Consider the following 22138-nt stretch of genomic DNA (forward strand, 5'->3'; position numbering starts at 1 on the left):
AAAACAAATTTTTTTTTTAAGAAAACAAGCAAAACACAACAAAACACAAAATAACAAGTTTCATTATTTGTTGTGTTTTGTCGTTTTTGTGCTTATATTATCCACGATAATATAAATATGGATGACATGAAAGCTCCTAAAGGTTAAGCAATATCATTTTGATCGCCCCCTGCTGGCTGGAAGCCCTAAAAGTTAGACATCAGAATTAAACACATTTCTTTCTGTTTACTTTATTTTTGCTGCAGAGTTGCCCTTAAACAGTTTTTCAAAGGATTATTTTTGTATAACCTATTTGATATGACTTCACAATATAGAAATGTATTTATCTCAGGTTCAGGAAGTGGGTATGTTTTACAAATGTTTGCAAATCCATCTCTGAAACTCAGTTTAACACTTCATTTTCTAAACTTGAAACGGAAACAGCATCAACACAAAAGATCAAACCTTTTCATTCACTCTGTTTAAAATTATTTTAATTGCAACAATTCATTCAATACAGAAAAGAGAGAAGCTTTACAAAAGTCTGTGCAGGATGCCAGAAGGTCTTATCGGTATATAAATGATTATTGATTCATGTTCATGACAGAGCAGTGAAGTATTGTAAAAGTCAATGATTCACTCACGTTTGTAAAACGATCAAATGGAATCTGATGTCGTTTGAAGAAGTCACGTGATTTCTTTTGAAATGAAAGCAACAAATACAAATACAAAACCTGAATGCAAACAAACCAGTGAGCAGAGCAGAATTTCTGACATTTAAAAAAGTTAGGTTAAATCAGAATACCTCCCTTCACTCTCAGTGAGGAAAACACACAGGTTTGGTGATAGATTCAACTAAATTAAAACTCAAACACAACACAGAAAAAAAACACACAGTATAAAGCAAAATATATAGAGTCCGAATTATAAAAAAGCAAATTTTCCTAACACCAATATATTAATTTATCATTCATTACCCTTATTATCGCAGAAATCAAACAGACACTACTGACTTATAGAAAATACCCATATTTCTATAAAGTACAAGATCGAGTGAAAAGCAAAGGTGACGTTTTTTTCTAATGTAAAAATAGTTTAGCTAAGTTTTTCTGAAAAAGCAACAGCAGGAATATTGACAATGACAATACTTCACCCGCCTGAGTCATGGGTTAAAACCAACATTTAGCCTCGAGCCACCCTGACGCTGCGGTTTCCCAAAACTAAAACCAAGTGACGATGAAGTGAGTGGATGTTCTTAATGTTGGGATTTCACAGAAACTGTAGATCACATTGAGTTGATATAGATATCATGGCATTCAATGTGAGAGTAACAAAACTTAACAAAAGTTGCTCAGAGTAAGATCGTGCAGTGAAATTCTTTTTTCGAAACTCCAGCAGAAGTTAAACAGAAATGTTGACTGAGCCAAATGGAGGCTTCTTGTTTCATAATTCACATTTAACAGATATTTCAAATTAATTATTGGAAGTAAATAGTTTAAAACAGCCTATTATTTATACCTCAACTATATCGCAGAACCCAAAAGAAATAGCATGGCACTCAGTAGAGCGTATTCATTAAGATACATTAATTAATCCCATGCAGGGAAATTGGTGAAATTGCAAACAAAGGTCACAATGCTAATGTTTGGCGACGGGTTCCTTTTTCGGTCTATGTCGCATCCTTCCACCAAATTTCATGTTTTTTCTCTTTTCCAGCCAGAATGGTACAGATGGACATAAAGAAAGTGTCACAAAAATATGAAAACATAACCGACCTCCGACGAGGCCCTTAATTCAAATAAACCACAAAAAAAAAAATGTTACAGAAAGTGATTTTAAGAAAGTTTATTCTGTAGTTTTTGCATAATCGTGTTCCCTAACAAAAAAACGGACAGGGGCGAAAACATAACCGGCATGTCGGAGGTAATAAATACATCCGTTATGCTTTAGAAACAAAAATCACCAGTATTCTCCTTCAACTTTAAGCTGAACCACTAATATGTGGTTTCTAGTGTTGGGGCGATCATGGGAAACCAGGGTCAGACACGAGGATGGACTCAGGAGGCCAGCTGTACAGAGAAGTGCAATTCATATTATTACTATATTAACTATCATCATCCACCTGCTGTCCCACAAGCAATCTACAGGTCAGCATGCTGCAGGTACAGAAAGTCTTAGGTATACACTGGGACAGCAGATATAGGCTATAATATCAGAGTAAGTATTTTGGTGCTAAATGTGATGCTACAAAAAGTTCTGACCATGAAATGTAATCAAGCATGTTCATTCATTCATTCAAAGGAAGTGCGATTATATTTATTTCCCAGCAAATGCACTTGGGATGTCGTACATTGATCCCAGAGTAACACACTGATTATATGAAAGGTATATATTGGTTATTTCTAGGAATATTGTTTTTCCATTTTATAAAAAACATTCTTTAGTGCTGGGAGTGTGACAGTGGAGACAGATGCGTGATTATAAAACACGGTTCAAGCAGACGGGGTGCATTGCATGTCAGTTCACAAAATTGCCCAGAGTAAAAGTGCAGCTGAGCTGGGACCAGTTTGTCCAGAAGAATATGTATATGATTTAAAAATGCTCTTACTATAAAATACTGTGCTCAAAGAGTGCGCTTGGAGTGACAGAGATCAGAGGTTTTCAATTAATCCGTTATGAATCATAGATAAGACTAAATTCAATTATAACCGAGCACAGGAAAAGCCACAGATTTGCATCGGAGTGAATAGAAATTAATTGATATGTGTCGGAAACTGCACTCGACAGTTCTTCTGATATTTTGTGCGAAAGCAAATTTCTATTGTGAGCCAAGGTATTAGCAGCGCCGACATCGTTTCATGGTTTTTCATTATTTTCTTTTGAATTATGGAGAACAGTAGATTAACAGACGAGCGAATCTAGCAGAAGTGAAAGGACATTTTATTAAATCTGCTCTGCCCACACACGGATCAGCACTTCTGTTCTGAGAGGCTTTGTGAATGAGCAGCTGTGATGTGTAATGAAACAGAAAACATCAGAGCGAGGTCTGAATGACAGAAATTAAATCCTTTCACCGAGCTCACATCAGCTGTGATTGCCTGAAGCTACAGTTTTATTATTCCCGCAGACACCAGACAGAAATCCAGGGGACGCTCCTCACCCGTCACAATTCAAAACCAAAAGAAACGTCTTTCAAACAAGGTTTTAAAACGTATTATCTCTGCTTAAAAAAAGAAAGATATATTCACAAAAGCCAGGTGCGTTTCATTTTTACATATCGTAGCAGCCTCACCTCTATAATATATCTATCTCACAAAGATCATAAATTAACTATGAAAATGAATCTGTTGCCATCTTTTCAAACTTTATTAACTCTCACATGAATTGCCCCCTGGTGGCTTGCTGCGGTATAGGTCATTAACCCCGACTCCTCCCTGTTAGCAGATGGGACACGGAAAATCTACGTATACGTTAAATATATGTTTCTCAAACATGGCTTCTGTCCTTTTATGTAGTTCTTATCACACTGATGTTTGTTCTCAACAGTTCATGTTTCTGATAAGTTTGGTTTTACTTGGATATTTGATGATTGCGTCATGATTTACAGCTTTTTATGAAATCCTGCTATTTTATCTAAATCCAATTTTAAGTCCAGGACGTCAAAACGTGCACACATCTGAAGCGACAACAGATACAACATCGCAGCTGAGGCAAACCTCGATGAAAGGACCTCACCAAAATGTAAACGTGACATGAGATTGGGATGGATGGTGGGGGGTCTCCAGCACTTTGTGTCAGTTCTTCACCTACTACTGTGGACATCGGGTTAAAGGATCGATGCAGCGTTTTGTATAAAATCTTGCATAAGCCTTGCAGTACGAAACATATTAGTGTTTCCACATTATAAACATGCATATAATATATTTAAATATATACAACAGTGGGAAAAAAGGATGATTAAGAGCGGCCGATACTGATGTGATCGAAGTGCTTTGTCAGATTCCTCACTGACCTGTGCGTGTTAGTGAGGGTTCAGTGCCATTGTCATTAATATTGCTTTAGATGTAAATTAAAAGCCTTTGACCATAAACCTGTCACTTGCCCATTGAACCTTCTCATCAGCGCTTTTTCAAATCAACCTGACACAAGCAGTCAGCTGTGGGAATATGCGTATATTTATGTATAACATGTAAGCGCTGCCTTATAAAATTGTCGTATAAAATCAGTAATTCAGTGACATGTAAGTCGTTTTACACCCTCATAATAACTCCGTCCAAACTACACACCACACTGCGATCGCCTGTGTCGATACTTGTGCTTTTCTTTTCCAGACATCACACACGTGTCTGTGTGACGAGCTCAACTCAGAGGTAAAGGTCGTAATTCTTTCACACGTCCCAGATTGACATCAACTCATGTACAGCGTGAGGTAGCCACACCGCGAATGGCTGCGAATGCTAAATGCTAACAGTGACATCTAAATGCGATCGACGACCATTGTGATGGAATATATGTTGGTGTATTTCGGCGGATGAAGCACGTGAGGAATGTTGCCATGGATACCGCCCCGCTTCCCCCCTAAGGTGCTGTGCTCTTTAAGTGCACAGGGGCTCAATGTAAGTACTTCAGACTGTTTGACCCCGTGCAGGAGAGGACGTGCTTGAACGGCGTTTCTTCGGCAGCGTGAGATGTCTCGCTCTTGTTCTGTGAAACGTCTTCCTGTGACCTGAATTAGCCCGAAGGCTCCTTCTACAGCGAGATAAGGGAACTAATTAGTCGAAAGCAGTTGTTAGCACTGTGGGAGCTTCCTTTAATTGAGTCCGTCCGCACTTCTCTTTAAATATGTTTGAACTTGTGCCACTGTTTGCACCCTCTCATCTCATCTGCACTTCTTTGGTCCATCACTTGTGTCTTTTCTTTCTTTACTTTCCAACAGAATCTTTCTCTTGTAGTTCGGTCAGCAGGTGAATGTGCAGATTTACCCAAATCTCCTTGTGTAAACAGCAGCTCCTTGAAAAAGAAGCGAAACAAAAAAGGCAGGACTACTGATTTTATCCAAGGCTTCATCCAGAATTTAACTGCAGCTGTAAGCAAAGACAACAGCGTCAGCAACGCGTGTAATTGATTATCTATGTTGCGTTTTACAGCCAAAACTGATGAATCTAATCAATCAGCAAATGCTACGTCGTGACAGAAAAGACCCAATCAGCACTGAATATCTACGTCATCGTTTCCAAACATCTCCGTTTCTGCCCGTCCAGACTCAAATCTAGCCTCGGAATTTTTAAAACTAAAACAGCGTCGCTTCCAAATTTCTCCCTAAGAAGATGTAGCCCAGGGATTGAATTAACAAATATGCAGCATGACCTGATCAGTTCTTGCCTTTAATAAATATGAGGGTAGCTGAAAACATTTAAAAGAGTCACATGAAGCCTCTTCAGTGTTTCTCTCCTCTTGTGTGTTATATATTTTGTTTTTTGTAAATGTTAAAGTTATGCAAAGTGTGTTCTCTTACGATTGGAGCTTGTAAACAATTTCGAGTAATAACACAAATTAACTTATGAACCTGAATACGAGCAGAATATGTCTCCTTTAAACTGAGGTGGTTGTAAACATGTGACCTTTCTATAGTATACACACGACATATACTACTGCTGCTACAGTCAATAGTAATATGTGTTGGTGAATTAAATGAGGGGTTTGGATTCATAGAGCACCATGAGTAAAAGTGTGGAGTAGCCTTTATGAGTTATTGATATTACTTTAACCATCAGCTCAGGATTTATATGCTCTGGTAATGTCCTCCTCTTTTTCATTTTCTATATTTCATTGGCTGAATGGACTCATGTCTCCATGCAGTGCACTGAATGTAAAATATGGTTGGTTGGCTTTGTAAGAAACTCCCCCAGCGCACATACTGCACCCACCTCATTCTGTCAGAGCTGTATAGGCTGCGTCGTTATCACAGATTGATCCGTCCTCCCAGTCTTCTTCATTTTGGAAAACAACCAGGCAACAATAATCAGAGCTCCAATGCGATGGATGGGGGCCGAGATGAAAATAGGAGGCTTTAAATCATGCAAGCCATTTATCAGTTCCCCGGAACGGCACCCTGTTCCATCACTGTCGTCTCTTTTATCACCGCTCCTCACTCTAAATATAAAGGCGTCCGTGAATCTGTCCCTCTGCAAAGAGGCCAAGAATCCAATTACGCTCTCAAGAACTGTTCCAAAAGTCCTGGGAGTGTCCCTCCCCCAGTTCTGCTTTGCTCTGACAGGGTTTGTGACAACTCCATCGGGATGAAGAAATAAAAACACACGAGGTCTCGTTTCTACAGTTTGCTGTCGTTCCTCTGGGGGGTTTCTCTGGCACGTCATCATTAGTGTGAGTGAGATGTGGTGGCTGTTTCCACTGTTCTTTTTAGATTATGTCTTAAAAATGCAATCCCGACAGCTTCAGGTGAGAGCAGACAAAAGTACAGTCAGAGGCAACACATTCAGATTTGCCTCTAACGGGGGGAGATGCTCTGTGCCGTCGTGGTCGGTCGCCTTGGTCTGACTCAAACTGACTCAACCTGACAAACTGACAAACTCCCCTTCATTTTTTCTGACAACCTTTTCGACAGGAGCCGAGATCATTTGATCCTAATTAGGTGTTTTACGCTCTTCACATCAACTTCTTTCGGAGCCTGTGCTTCTTTAGTCCGTTCAGGTTTGCATGCAGTCCCTCTACTCTAACATCAGCATTGTCCTGCAGATCTCAACTATGGTATCTACTCTAATGTTTAATTTAAATGCATGCATTTTCCATGTGCACAAAATTGCTTTGTTCTTCTTTTGATAGAGCTTACAGTAGGTTTACTTTTTGCATCAAATTTTTCAGTGCATAGTGCATTTCATTTTGCAATGGGTTTTTTTTTGCAACTGTCTTTTTATTATTTTTATCCTGGGCTGCACTGACATCCAGCTCTAAGTGATGAATATATTTTGTCTGTGATGTTTTCAGTGCAGTGATCAAGGACGTGGTGGTGGTTATATGATAGAGCCAGAAGTGGATGTCATTACTGTATGAGGAGATATGATGAAGAGATTTAAAAAACATTGTGGTCGATCCTCTCAGGTGCTCTGAGCTGATTCCTCTTTCTGCCCAACTTCTCCACTTTCAGCCCCTTCGTCTGTCTTGGCTGAATCTGACCCAGCAGTGCCCCTGGAGGCTGTTCCTGGCGATGCAGGACCACACAGGCTGCCATCAGGGGTCGCTGCTGCAATTGAGCGAGGATTGGATGCAGGGCTTGCGCTCATGGCAGAGTCAGGGGTCCGGCTGGCACTGAGGTCGCCATCAGGGACGGCAGTGGCCTCCTGGCTGTCTGACTGAACTCCACTGGTCATGGCTGTTGGAGAGACGGCGCTCAGGAGGGGTTTGTGGGAGGCGTAGGTCATCCCGGCATCAGTGTCGCTGTCTAGTGGGAGACCGGAGATGGAGAACTCCACTCCAGAGTCGTTCATCTCCAGAAAGTTGTCTGAGGTAAGAGCCTGGTAGCGGCCTGGTTTAGACACCTCAAGGCCCTATGATAAAAGTGGAAGACGGAAGGGAAAGAGGAGAAGATAGGACCGGAGAAGAGGTGAAGGTCAAAGAAGATGAAAAGAAAAGGGAATGTGAATTAAGAAAAGGAAGGACACACAGCAAGATTAAAGAAAAAGAGAAAACAAGAAGAGGTTATAGAGGAGAAAGTGATTGTAAAGTGAGGTGAACGGAAAGACAGAAACAAAGAGAAGACAGAAATGGAGGTGGGGGAGATGGAAATTAAGGGGTTGAACAAGAACAGAGAGGAGATGGAGGAGGGAGGTGGAGTAGGATGGAGGAAGGGAAGGAGAAGAAGTGGTAAAAATTGAGGTCAGTGAAAAAGCAACATGAATAATTTATGCGCATGTTTCTAGGATCATATTTATAGATTTACCTTCCAACAACACTGCTCATGTTCCTTGTTACATGGAGACAAATTGTTAAGGACCCAGGAAGAAAATCTTAACTAAAGGTATACATGAGGTTATGGATGAGACCATATTTCATTAAGAATAATGAATAAAATAACAAGTGTACTTAGTGTATGTAATGCTATTGGCTGAATGCTGAATGTGTTTTTAATTTTGTATGTGTGCTTATATTCTTTCAATGAGTACTAGCAGTACTGTCACTGCTCCACTGAGAGTGTGCTGACTGATTGCATCTCTGCCGCCAACCCCTCAGCACAACGCCTCCGAGGGTCATCAACAGCGCCCAGAAGATCATCGGCTGCTCACTGCACTCTGTGGTGAACTTAGTGAGCCCCTGCTGCCTCAGCAGAGCTGCCAACATGATGAAAGACCCATCCCACGCCGTACATCGTCCGTTAGACCTGCTGCCCTCTAGGAGGCGCTTCGGGGCTGTCACATCTCCGACAGGCAGACAAACAGAGAGCAGCTTCGAACCAAGAGCCATAAGAGCACGGAAAGCTGCCAAACACTGAGTCTGACTGTTTGAGATCCATGTTACTATCTGCAGGATACTTTCAGTCACACTTACAGAACGATACAGATGTTTACATTCCATTCTAAACTGCACAGCTACTGCACCACTGTAACTCAGCAAATGTGCAATATCTCAACTTCTGTTTCAGTTAGGGTCATGGATTATTTATTTGTGGAGCTATGAACTATTTTTGGATCGCTCTTGGATGCTCTGCCTGAGTGTGTGTGTGTGTGTGTGTCTCTGTTCTCGTCCTCTGCCAACTCATTCAACCACCTGCAATTCATTCATCAATCAAATGCTGCCGTATAAAAGAACCGGCTCATACTCCGCATAGGCTTCACTTTACGGACCCGGAGTCTACGTCCATTGTTATATTCGTCGGTGGTTTGGACGTTTTATTAAATATGCTTTTTAACTTGTAACTTGCCTCTCTGTGTGTGTTCCACTTCAAGAGTCTGAAAATACACTAAAAACCTCAACATCTTCATTACATTGTATTTTTTATAACTTATCCTTTATCTGTGCCATGTTTTGATGAGCAGGCAGGTTTTTTAGTTAATCACTGTGAACAAATGATACATGTTGTCATTTGTTAATTCGGTTTCTGTTTTCCTGCATTTCAGAAAGTATCAGCAGAACAAGATGATTTGGCTTCACTCTTGTGGTACAGTAGACTTTGTTTGCTGTGGAGATCAGCGTCTCGGTTCCATCACTCACCTTGATGGTGACCTCTGTGCTCTCCGTTGGCTTTTCACACACGGACTGCATCAGAGAGTCCTCAGTGAACCTGGTGTACACCTCATTGACCACCTGCAGATCCACACACACACACACACACACACACACACACACACACACACACACACACACAGGAGACTTGTCAAAATGTGGCCACAACAGTGTAGCATCCCAGCAGCTGTGGTACTGCATCCAACTATTGATAAAAAACACATGAACACTTCTTGAGAGGACACAGACACAAACACACACACACACACACACACACAGGATAAGAAAGCTCTTAATTACATAAGGACACTTGTATGACATGACTGAAAGACGAGCAATGGGGCTGGAGGTTGAGAGGAGGCAGAGCCGAGCCGGGGCTATATTCTTTCAAAAAATGTCTGGGGTCTGAGGAACTGCAGGAAAGATTCATGGAGGCAGAAAGTCCAAAGAGTAAAGGGGGGAAAGGAAAAGAGGAAGGGTTGAGGCAGAGTATGAAAGGATGTGGTTAGGGTTGAGGAAAGAAATGTGAATAGATGTGAGTATGAGAAAAGTAGGATGAAGGGATGTGGATAGGGATGAGGAGAGGAGGATGAAGGTATGCAGGTAGGGATGAGGAGAGGAGGATGAAGGGGCGCTGGTAAGGATGAGGAGAGGAGGATGAAGGTATGCTGGTAGGGATGAGGAGAGGAGGATGAAAGGATGGGGGAAGAGGATGAAGGGATGAGGGGAGGAGGATGAAGGGATGCTGGAAGGGATGAGGAGAGGAGGATGAAGGTAGCAGGTAGGATGAGGAGAGGAGGATGAAGGTATGCAGGTAGGGATGAGGAGAGGAGGATGAATAGATGTGAGTAAGGATGAGGGAAGGAGGAGGAGAGAGTGACAAGTATGAACAACGAGACAGGAGTGGAAACAAAGAGACAGAGTGTGAGGAAGAAAAATGCCAGAGTGTGACACACAGGAGACTTAAAAGTGAAAGATTGAGCGACAGAGAGAGAAGACGTGAGGCAGCTGATAAAGATGCACCGAGAAAAGAGGCAGGGAGGTGGAGAGATGTGAAGATAAAGAGACAGAGAGAGGGAGGATTGATTTGAGCTTCATGTCAGCCTCTCAGGCCGACATCAGCTCACGTGTTGTATGTGTGTTCTCAGATCTTGCAGGAAATCCATAACATGTCAGAACGACGCCGAGGGCAACTGCCGTCATCTCAACCTTAGTCCACACACACACACACACGTGATAATTGGAACACCTATGCACACACATTGCAGTATAAGCACCTAAAAACACATCCGCACACATTTCTAACACAATAACACACAGACACATACAACGAGTGAGACATGTAAGAACTGCTGCTTCAACATTTATCCCAGATTGATTAATGAAAACTCACAAGGTTTTTATTGAAAGTGACGAATCTTCCAGTGTTTTTACCAGAAAACTAAATAACTTATAACAAGCATATTCTCATATTGCGCTGGTGACTAGAGAGAGAAAACATTATTTAACGTGTACTCTGACTGTTTAGTTTGGTCCATGTTCCATCTGCTAACATGGAGGAGGAGGGGTTTATGAGCTATACTGCAGCAAGCCACCAGGGGGTGATCAAGACAATTTGGCTTCACTTTGGGGAGCCTGGATTTATATAGAAACAGAATATATATTCTGGAACGAATAGTTGTGAGTAAAGCCAGAAAAATAAAGTTCAATTTGTGGCCTGTGCTAATAATTAATAACTGCTAACTGCTAACTGCTAACTGCTTAAGCTAAAGCTGGAAGAATCGTGATTAGTCACTAAAATGTGAGTTATGCTGTATTTTGGTAACTAGCGACAATAAATGGGAATAAATGTAAAAAAAAAGCACGCCATAGTGGGAGCGTTTTAATGTCAGGTCACATGTTTATCGATTTATTCGCATTACTTAAAGACTATAACACAGACACACAACATTTAATGCACATAAACTAGACACAGACATAACAAACACTGACAACACACCACAGACTTACTGGGCTCATAGTTGATTAGAATTCACAAGGAAACAGCTGAGAATAAATCACCTGTTCAAACAGGTTAATCACTACTGCCCCCTACAGCACACATGAAGCCAGCGCAGATACCCACACACACCAGCAGGTATTTACCTTAAAATTCACACCACACAATAAAACACCCATTTAAGAAATATGTGCATGTGCTTAGCTCCGCTGAATCGCTACAGGCTACTGCATGTAAAATACAGCAGTGAAGCTATGATGTCCTCAGTTATCACAATGTGTAACTGCAGAGCTCCTGAGAGAAAATGAGCGGCACAGATATTTCACTGATGTTGCAGAGAAAGAGCCACATGTTAGTGTGACTGTCTCAACTGTAATTACTCAGCTGAAGTCACACACACCGGTAACAAAGAGATACAAACCATCTCAACAGGTCATTTAGTCTCTCTGCTGAAGTTTAAAATCTAATTTTCTTAGAGCAAGTGAAAAGAACTGAGCTCCTTTCTTGTGATGGAATGTCGTCAAGCAGAAGCAGCTGAGGTTTTCACTTGTTTCTAACACACGTGAGAGTAAATACTGGATTAAATGACTTGTTAAAATGGACATTTATTTGTCAGCTTGCACCCTGACCTTGGTCAAAGCTGCATCTTGATTCCTGAGAGACAGTTCTCACACCTGACCGAGCTGATCAAAGCAAAATAGTGTTTACAATAATGCTCCAGCCTATAAATGGCCTCATCTCTTTCAACTAAGCTTAAGAAAAGAAAAAGGAAGAAGACTAATGCCACCCGCTAACAGACCGAACAAAGAAGAAGAAGAAGGAACTTAAACACTGATATGGATCTTTTATATTATCAAGCAAATGTGGAAAATACCAACATTCTTATTGTAAAATACTTATAACTGAATCTGGAGTCATTTGACCTTCTGATACTTAAAGGAGACATATTCTGCTCATATTCAGGTTGATCATTTAAATTTGTGCTATTACTTGAAAACGTTTACGTTTATCAATCTCCTCATTCGGCCCATTGCTGCAGCTCCTCTTTTCAGCCTCTGTCTGAAACACTTTTAGCAGGACGACGTGGTATTTCAGGAACTTCTGTGTTTTCTGTGGGGGGGAGGAGCTCCCTTTACCACAATAAACTATACAACACATTAGTGGAAAGAAACTGTGAAAAAGCGTCATATGTCTCCTTTAAAATAACATAACACAGTATAAACTTGTATCCTACATTAATACTCCACCACAGCTCGGCCACGTGATCATTCTGAAGTCTGTCAGGATCACAGACACAGTTTGTCCCAAGTCACGGTGCCAGATTCACTTGAAGTAAGTCTCTGATCAACTTCTGCTTGTTCATTGTCAGCAGTTTCTCCTCCGTGTCCAGGATGTTTCTAATGTGGCGCTGCTCAATATCCTCAACTACAAGCACCAGAGTTTAGAAAAATACTGAGAACACGTTTCTGAAACTGTCACCAATGATCTTGTCACAAACGGCAAGTTGATCGAGGAACTTATTTGCCACAAACGCAGCACATTTCTCCACACACCAATATAAAGAGGGAGGATCAGGGGGAAAAGAGGCAGGAACACAATTCTCTCACCAAGAAGAGGCTCCGTTTGAGGCTCCTTAAAGCAAGAGGGAGAAACGTAACGCACAGGCAACAGCGTTAGCTGGGCCACCAATCATCACTGAGCTGTGAGGCCTCATTTCCACAGCAGTATTTTGAATTCACTCCACAGTTGTGAAATTGAAAGATGACAAACATTTATCATTTCAGAGAAACACAGGTAACAACAGTAATGTGACTTCACAGACAAGTACTGGTCAGAAAATGGTCAGCATCAGTCTACACTGATACACTGCTCTGGAATTCGTCATTAGCATTTGCGTTCTTTTTATTTATAGTTATTTATGATAAAGGTTTGTTGTTAAAATGAAAAATATCAAGCCTCAATTACATTTCTTTGACACCGCCATCTTAAGACTAGTTCACAGTATATGATTTTAAGTCGGTTATTCAGTCGTGGGTGAGATTTGGAAGTCGCTAAAAAGAGATCAATAGTAATCAATAATAATTTCTGCAAAGCGATAAGTGTCTTTGGGCTTTTTCACAGTGAGGGAGTCATGTGACTGCTGTGGGTTTTTAATTGGTTCTTAAATTCAATCAGATTAAACAATCTTCTAATGAGAACGCTGCTTTGGTAGGAAGGGGTTAACTGTCAGCTCAGCGATCTCTAATGATCCAGTAACGCAGTCAGTCATCAATTTAGAACAGGAACACTAGATAATTGAGTTTGTTTAAATTAGAAGTCCAATGGCAAATTAGGCCCACTTGTTTTCATGACATCAAAATGCTAAATAAACTTTAGTGATGCGATGTGACTATGATGTGATTATTCTTCACTCTGACAGCCGAGGTTTTTTATTTTTATGAAACTCTTACACAATTGATCCAGACATATTTCTTGTGCCGCTTCGTTGTTGTATTGAACTCCTTTCCCTCGGTAGAGATATCAATACCTGAGCGTTATGGTGGTGTCCTCTATAGGCGAGTCATCTGTTTCTAATGGGTTCTTAATTGCTCCATAAATTCAGTTGGTTAACAAATCCCCAACTGGGGTTGCTTGATGGATGGTTGCGTTGACAGAGGGGTTAACTGTCAACTCCTCTAAATCCTCCAATCAGTCAGTTTATCAGCCAGTATCGAGCAGCTGAATGAAGAAGGAGCAGCAGTTTTTAAATGGCTAGAAAGCGATCAATGTTTTGTTATTTTGTTCCTGTGGGCTCAGCACTTCCTCAAAGAACCCTCATAATCCATTCATAACTACATAGATTCATTCACAATTGACTGAGTGAGGACGGCACCGCAAAAATTGTAGTCAAGCAGTCTTCTATAACTGATAAAAGAACAATACACCGGGTGCCCGGTGTTCTAGAAACATTCAGGGGGCTAAAATTAAGTCATGATTTGTTTTACAAAGTCAAATGAAAACCATTTTCATGTTGACCAATCATGAGTTCCCTGCAGTTGCTGAACCTGGTACAAAAATATCTGGTACCAAAATTGTCGTACCTCATTAACAACTAAACAAGTGACATTTTAGATTGTAAAACTCTGAAACAGCAAGTAGAAAATATGAAAGACATGCTGGGCTCTGTGGGAGTAATCAGGAAACCTGGAAGCAAAACAGGATGTTTCCCTGAACTGTCCTCAGCCATTTTGATGTCTTTTTATTTTGGCAGTAACCATGTTTGCCATGTTTTGCAAAGGAGGAAGTCAGCCCCCACCTTTTAATCCTCTCCTAAACAACACACACACACGCACGCATTCACGCACGCACGCACGCACAAGCTGCTTTCAGACCTGCACCGAAGTCCCGAAACATTTTCCTGTAATTTTCCAGAAGGGCTTTATATGAGAAAGAAAAGTTTCATATGTGAAGCACAAACTTTGGACCCAATTTTGTGCCTGAAAACAGCTTCAGAAACACACACCTCACTTTCACCCATCACAAGCAGTGAGAGGCTCCCCCATCACAGAGAAATGCAGAATGATGGTAATTGCACTTGGTGGGTGTTACCTGTCTGAAAGCGTCGCCGTCGCCCTTGCCAGCCTGCTGCGCAATTAGCATGAGCTTTTTGTTCTTTTGGTTCCTCTTGTGCACTTTGTAGAGGCAGGACAGCAGGCACACCAGCAGCATGAAGGCGATCAGACACAGCATGCAGAGAATGGCCACAGTCAGGGGCGGCAGCTTGTAGGCTGAGAGCGAGACGAGGACAGGAAAGAGAAATATTAAGCCTTTCTCTAATAGCCATTAGGAGTACACTGACTTTGCTGTGCAGCGACTCATCTTTCGTCGCTGCCTCTTCTAGAAATCAGCAGGTTTATTTGACTGGAGCAGTTGGTTGATATCCACATAAAGACTGGCTGACACTTTAAAATGAAATATAAATAGTCACTTTGGATATTTGTAGCATCAGTTATTTTAAATTTAAGTCATTTTAGGATGCATGTATCTACAAATTCCAGACGTCTCTGTCTGTTCACATATCTTGAGAACTGTTCATCTTAACCACTTCACACTTGCCATGTGTATTGTAAAGGGCCCGAGGAAGTGCAGTGTCGAGTTTGGTGCAATTCTGGACATGTGATACAATTGAATATTAATTAGATTTGAATAAACAGGCCTCCAGTCTTTTTCAGTCTTCAGTCAACTGCTTAACGGACGTCTGAATCAGAGTTTTAGACCAGGCACAGCAATAGTTTAATTTAAAAAACAATCTTATATAGTTACAAGCAGATCTTATGAAGTGTAATGTGATATATTAGTTACTAACTTCATCTTATAAAAACATAATTTTGCACATAAGCTTTGGTTGGCACAGGATGTATCAGCCTCTCTGCATAAATAATTAATAACAGTGGTCATATTATCTCACTCACATAAACCCTTTCAAAAACACAATCTACACCTCAGAGGCACTTACATAGGAAATGTGTTGACTCACAACAAAGAAACCTCAGAACTAAATCCATTATAGGTCTTTTTTCTTACCCTTTACTTCTATGTAGACATTAGCCACAGGAAACCCGGCGAGGTCTGTCACTTTGAAGACACCCATGTCTGCCATATGGACCTTCTTCACAGAGAGCTCCGACCCCTTCACACTCAGCCTGCCCTCCAGCAGAGGGTCTAGTGGCATCATCAGAACCCCCTGGTCCAGGATGACTCGGTCCTTATTGTCTGATTTGGGCTTGTAGACGATGTTAACGTTGGAGTGGTGCAGGTAGAGTTTCATCTTTAGGTTTCCTCCGTAGGAGAGGCGCATGAAGTCCTGGTGCTCTGTGGAGGACAATCGGAAGAAATATCAACACACGTGCCTCATCACGCTTAAGCTATCAGTCAGTCTACGTCAGCAGTGGTCAGCAGCCAGGTTCTGTGTACTGGGTAGAGCTTCACAGAACTTTGAATAAACAGGTGAACAGCTCTTTGTGCAGCAGCAGGTCTTTATTCAGGTTCTGTGGACTGAGTCCAGCAGCAGGTCTTTGTTCAGGTTCAGTGGACTGAGTCCAGCAGCAGGTCTTTATTCAGGTTCTGTGGACCGAGTCCAGCAGCAGGTCTTTGTTCAGGTTCAGTGGACTGAGTCCAGCAGCAGGTCTTTATTTGCCACGGCTCAATTACTACAGGTGACTTTTACAGTTTCAGAAAGAAAACTGCAACCACGAGCATGTAATTTCTTTAACTGTTGGATAAATGATGAAACCAATGTAAGTGAAAAAACAGTATTGCAACTTTATTTTTAGAGAAAAGAATTTAGTAAAAGGAATAAACATTGGGTAACAAGAATGTGTGTCCCTGTGCACTCACACAATAAAATTAACGCAACACAAAGAATTACTTTTACCAAACATGTTGGGAATGTTTGGAGCGTTTTCTTCAGATAATTAACTTTTAGAGGGTTAATGGTAAAGGTCAACAAAAACATCAACACTCAAGACAAGTCCTAAATTTTCATTTGGAGTCAGGGTGTTACCGCCCAGTTCTTAGATTTCGGCTGGGCACAGGGAGTTGCCGCCCGTCCTTGGTTTTCGGCGGGGGGCAGGGAGATCCTGCCTGGTCCTTGGCTTTCAACTGGAGCCAGGGAGTTACCGCCCGCTCCATTTTTTTCATTTGAAACCAGCGGGTTATCGCCTGGTCCTTGGCTTTTGGCTTAAGTAAGGTAGTTACAATACAGTCCTTAGTGCTCATTTGGAGCCAGGGAGCTGCCGTCTGGTCCTTATGTTCTGTCACAGGGTCCATGGTTTTTGGCTGGGCACAGGGAGGTACTGCACGCTCCACTTTATTCATTCGAAACCGGGGGGTTATCGCCTGGTCCTTGAATTTTGGCTGAAGCAAGGTAGTTATAATCGAGTCCTTAGTTTTCATTTGGAGCCAGGGAGTTGCTGCCTGGTCCTTGGTTTTCGGCTGGGTACAGGGAGTTGCTGCCTGGTCCTTGGTTTTCGGCTGTGGACAGGGAGTTACTGCCTGGACCTTGATTTTCAGCTGGGCACAGGGAGTTACCGCCCAGTCCTTGGTGTTCAGCTGTGGACAGGGAGTTACTGCCTGGACCTTGACTTTCGGCTGGGGACAGGGAGTTACCGCCTGCTCCATGTTTTTCATTTGGAGCCAGGGGGTTATCGCCTGGTCCTTTGATTTTGGCTGAAGCAAGGTAGTTACAATCGAGTCCTTAGTTTTCATTTGAAGCCAGGGAGTTGCTGCCTCTTCCTTGGATTTCGGCTGGGGACAGGTAGTTGTAGCCTGGAACATTCTACTTCTTCTGAGTAAACACTTTACCTCTCTTCTTCTTTTTCTTATATCTTTCTATTGGTGTGTGGCAACCCAATGACTAATGCTCTTTTCAAATAACAAGAGCTATCAAAGGCCACAATAGAGTTTAAAGCAGACATAGACAACAATGCAGCAATAGAGATCAAAGCAACAATAGGAGCTTGCTCCCGTCCACTCACTACACTTGGTTTTACCCTAGTTGATTTCTTTTTTTAAAAACAAACTAGCAGTCAGGAGACAACCACAAGTGAGGAAAGATACAGTAATATATGATGCATTTAGACCATAGACTATAAATAATGGCCGAAGCCGCTCCACTTCCAAATACTCTTATTTTGCTGATGTTCTCCATTACACGTGGAATCTATTGCACTTCTGTCCGTCCTGGGAGACGGATCCCTCACATGGGCTCTCTGAGGTTTATACGTTCTTTTTACCCATTTAATCATTTTTTTTTTCGTTTTTCCGTAATCTTGTTTAGGGTTAAGAACAGAGGATGTCACACCGTGTTAAGCCCTATGAGACAAATTGTGATTTGTGAATATGGTCTATAGAAATAAAACTTGATTGATTAATTGAAGTTTATCAGGAGGGGGGTTAGCTTTACAGAGTTTTGCTCAGTTCCTCTTTGCTCTTTATCGGCTAAACTCTCCTTCGTGAGCTTCAACTCTTTTCCAGCTGGTGATGATTTTAGGGCAAAATGGGAAGTAAACATACACATAATAAAACTTTTTATGTAAGTTTAAGTTAATGTGTTCTTGATGCATTTTTAGTGAAACCCTTGGCTTTACTGCTGCAGCAGTTTAGTGTCCCTGCCAACCGTCTTAACCTCATTTTACATAAATGAAAATAAAGAATTAGCACCACTTCTGAGATTAAGGCTGTAAGGATTTTTACAGGTACTTCAATCAAGAATGAAATAATGCAGTCAGTGTCTGTAGACCAAATGGGAAATTTAGAATATGAGAACCACAAAAAGAGGATGACAAGAGTATGGACAACTAACACACACTCACACTACACCAGCATGTAGAGACTAACACGCAAGACTGATTGATCTGTCATTTAAACCTACAGCAGCAGAGCACTAGATCACTGCTCACCTCTGACATTAAGACAGTTCCTCCTCCTGATTTTGCCCTCATGGTCCAGTACTGTAAAGCTCCCCTCGTCCGTCATCCGGACCAAGTGCAGCGTCACCAGTTTCTCCGATACACTGAGGCGGCCCACGTATTCCTCGGCTGACACCGCCGTCTGGTTGTACAGCACCACGGGCGGAGGCTCTGTAGTTTGATGTATCTCGGTTTGATTGGCCTGAATCAGACTGGGCCTTGTCATGGTAAAACATGTATTGAAGAGAACAGGTGTTATACAGAGTAACCCATCAACAACCAGTGTGGTCAGTATGTCAGAGCAGGTGTATTATTTAAACCGACATGTTTTCATATGATGAGGTCTTTATCATTTCATTAACCCATTCTTTGGCCATATAGGATTTTTCCAGTTTAGCATTTTGAGTCTTGCGGCCGTGATAAGACCAATTTCTAAAATATTGAATTTGCTATCCCTTATCATTTTTGTGTCACTGTAATGGTGATCAAGCCAATTCCCCCAAATTTCTGACATTTCACACCAGAATAGAAACTTGTAACTAAAACCAATTCAGAGACTGTACCTGAACTCCAGGGTGATGGGGCCTTCGACGTGGTTGAGGTGGATGGAGAAGGTTTCTCCGTACTTCACCACTTGCTCCAAGGCACAGTCTGATTCGACAAAATGAGAGGAAAAGTTAACAAAGGCAGAAGCAGGATCTTTGTGACAGAAGCTGTTACCTTGTCGTGATGCGTTGAAAATCACTGCGTACAAATCAATTCTGTTGTTAAGCATCAACGGTGACAGAGATTCAGGGGTGGTTGTATGATTCCTTAACTTAAACTCATCTTCAGAATTTAACAGAATCATTGTTTTATTCATGTAGATCTATGTACATGTGTGTAAAGATGGACGACTTGATAGCTCCCGAAAACATGAAGTCAATTTGGAGGCTGGTCAACACTTTGTCACGCTCAGCGGACGGCTTACCCCGAACCATGAGGATGAGCTGCTTGACTGTGTTGTTGTTGTTGCTGTTCTTGATGACGTACACGCCCTCGTCCTCCTCCTGTACGTCGTCCAGCACCAGATGGCCCAGGAAGTTGAGGCGGCCCCGTGGGTTCACCACCTTTCCGCTTCGCATCAGAACCACCTCAGAGGACTGATTGGTCCTGGGTTTGAACACGACCTCTCCAGCATTTCCAGGCGGGACATCCATGTGAATGTCCTCCCCAAAGAACGCTGTCCTGCGTTCCTCTTTGACTGGGGGAAGCAATCAATATTATGTTCAATCAATCTGACTTTAGTTATAAAGCAATTTTCATACAAACAAAACTGAGTATGTCACTACCCACCAGGCGAAACGTCCCCACATATGATCACCTATGACAGATAATCTTTGATTTCTTATTTATTCTCTCTGCCCAAATTTAATTTGATCACACCCTCACTGTGTCTGTTCTCATGCAATCTGTTCATTCTCATAACACACTCTCAGTCATGCACTGCTCGCCCAACGAACGAGAGATTTTACCTGTCACAGACGCTGACACAACTGCGAAAGAAAAGATAAAGAGAAGTATATTTTAAAATACATCTTTTCTTAGTCGTCTCTTGATTTGAACAAAGACCAGGGTCCCTTTGTTCACAGTGAAAAACCACACAACTTCTCCTAAAAGCACAAAAACGTTTGAAATGTAAATGTATCACATAGCTAAATATAAACCGGATGTAAATACGATCTGACGCCTCATAACAAAAGGAAACAAAGCAAATAAGAGGAAATTAAACAGATCACAAAATAAGTTTGATTCTTTGATGACGTTCTCACAGTGTCTACGTTAATCGTTCAGTTGAAGCACATTTGGTTTCAGCTTAAAGTCTGTTTCTGCTGTTCATTTGTCCGACCTGGTCCCGGATGACTGATTATGTTTGTGCTTACCCGTGCAGAACACGGCGCTAAGCACTGCAGCGCTGATTACTTTCATCTTGAATCGTCGTTCCCTGCAAAAAGAAACACATGATTGTTACCATAGGTACAAAGAAATCAAGGTTCAAAAAGAAAATTACCAATAATACTTCTTTGAAAGAGATTAACTTATAGGTAAGTCAGGCAAATATGTAAAATTAGTGTTCAGTTCATTGTTCCATTATAATTACTACCTTGTGTTTGTTGAATCCATCAACCAGTCAAATTGCAATTAATCTCTACAAACAGATTCTAGTGAGGGACACAGTTTTTGAGACTGGAAGCTTCTGGTTTCCGTTTCTAGTTTGACCAGCAGGCTTTGGTTTCCCACAGGTAAACAGCGCAGAGCAAAAGAGGCAGAACACATTGACCCAAATACATCGACTATCGGCTGTTTGATTTATCTGCACTCATATGCCGATAGCTGTTAATAGAGATTAGCCAAGATGTTGACTGGACATAAACGACAACAAAAAGCATCACTGCTGGTGTTTTGTGTGGAGAAAGGTTCGATAAAAGAAACCCATCAGAATGTAAACAGTGTACGACGAACAGAAGCTGGAATCTTGGTGCAGTTATCTGCACCGGAAGCCCCAGAGTATTGGATGTTGCCCCCAGAGGCTAATTCATCGTCAGACGGCAGATGATGCGCTTCAGGATTAAGTTGTGGTAAATATGGTCACAATCTCATTACGCAAAATAATATTTGACACATGTATATTTTTTAGTTATTTCTCAGGTCATCGTTTCTGCTTTTCTCTGCGACAAAACCTAAAGTTTGTATTCTTATGTTTTCTTGCACATGCTAATTTAATACTATCACACATATCATTGGTTTGGTTCAGTGTCATGAGTACGTGTGTTGCCAATGATAATAATAAAGTTTATTTGTACAACGCCTCAAATGCAAATGCAGCTCAAAGTGCTTTACAATAAAGATAAATATAAAAACATTAAAAAATGTAATTCAAATGAAAAGAGAGTTGATTTTCAGACACTTAAGAACATGTTAGAAAGAAAAGAAAAAAGATATCTAGCATTTATTTTTCTGTTTGCATCCGTGAGGGCAGCATTAGGAAATACAGCGAATCTATAGACTCTGACAGATAGAACAATAAAGCAACTTTAAATTTCTGCCAGGATCTTAGGATAAGAGATGAGAGTGCTATTTGAGAAAAAAAAGAACAAGGAGAAAGCCCATCTACTTTCTCTGTGACACAAAGTCACTTAGAAAATGACGCACCAACAGTAATGTGGGCAGGAAAATCGCTCAAGAGCCTCTTAGTCCTTTAGCGGAAGACAGTAATCACAACATATTTTCTAGTTCCTGCCCTGTGAGGCAGGTTTGATCCGTTCGCTTTAGTGTTCTACAGAGCCATTAGCTTATTGCCTGTGTGAGTGCTCAGGCAGCGCAAAGATATGAATCTCAGGCTTGATTCATGGGAAGAAAGAAACTACACCTGAGGAGTAAATGAGAGGTTGCTGCAATCCCCTGTAAGCTGTCAAAACATTCTTCCTCCTGTCGT

The 22138-nt window shown here is 41.4% G+C and overlaps 1 protein-coding gene across 1 annotated transcript; it reads right to left on the bottom strand.

Annotated features, from left to right (window-relative positions):
* Positions 1-456: 456 nt before the first annotated feature.
* On the bottom strand, positions 457-20643 carry LOC118103788. Its single transcript, XM_035150897.2, has 9 exons — positions 20586-20643; positions 20178-20198; positions 19634-19906; positions 19227-19314; positions 18655-18881; positions 15779-16066; positions 14804-14982; positions 9205-9297; positions 457-7544 (listed from the first exon to the last, which is right to left on the bottom strand). The coding sequence occupies exons 1-9, from the start codon at positions 20629-20631 to the stop codon at positions 7095-7097; spliced, it is 1665 nt and encodes a 554-aa protein (XP_035006788.2). The 5' UTR covers positions 20632-20643; the 3' UTR covers positions 457-7094.
* Positions 20644-22138: the final 1495 nt, after the last annotated feature.

The sequence above is a fragment of the Hippoglossus stenolepis genome, chromosome 17, assembly GCF_022539355.2.
Source record: "Hippoglossus stenolepis isolate QCI-W04-F060 chromosome 17, HSTE1.2, whole genome shotgun sequence".
In the NCBI taxonomy this organism is placed as follows: Eukaryota; Metazoa; Chordata; class Actinopteri; order Pleuronectiformes; family Pleuronectidae; genus Hippoglossus; species Hippoglossus stenolepis.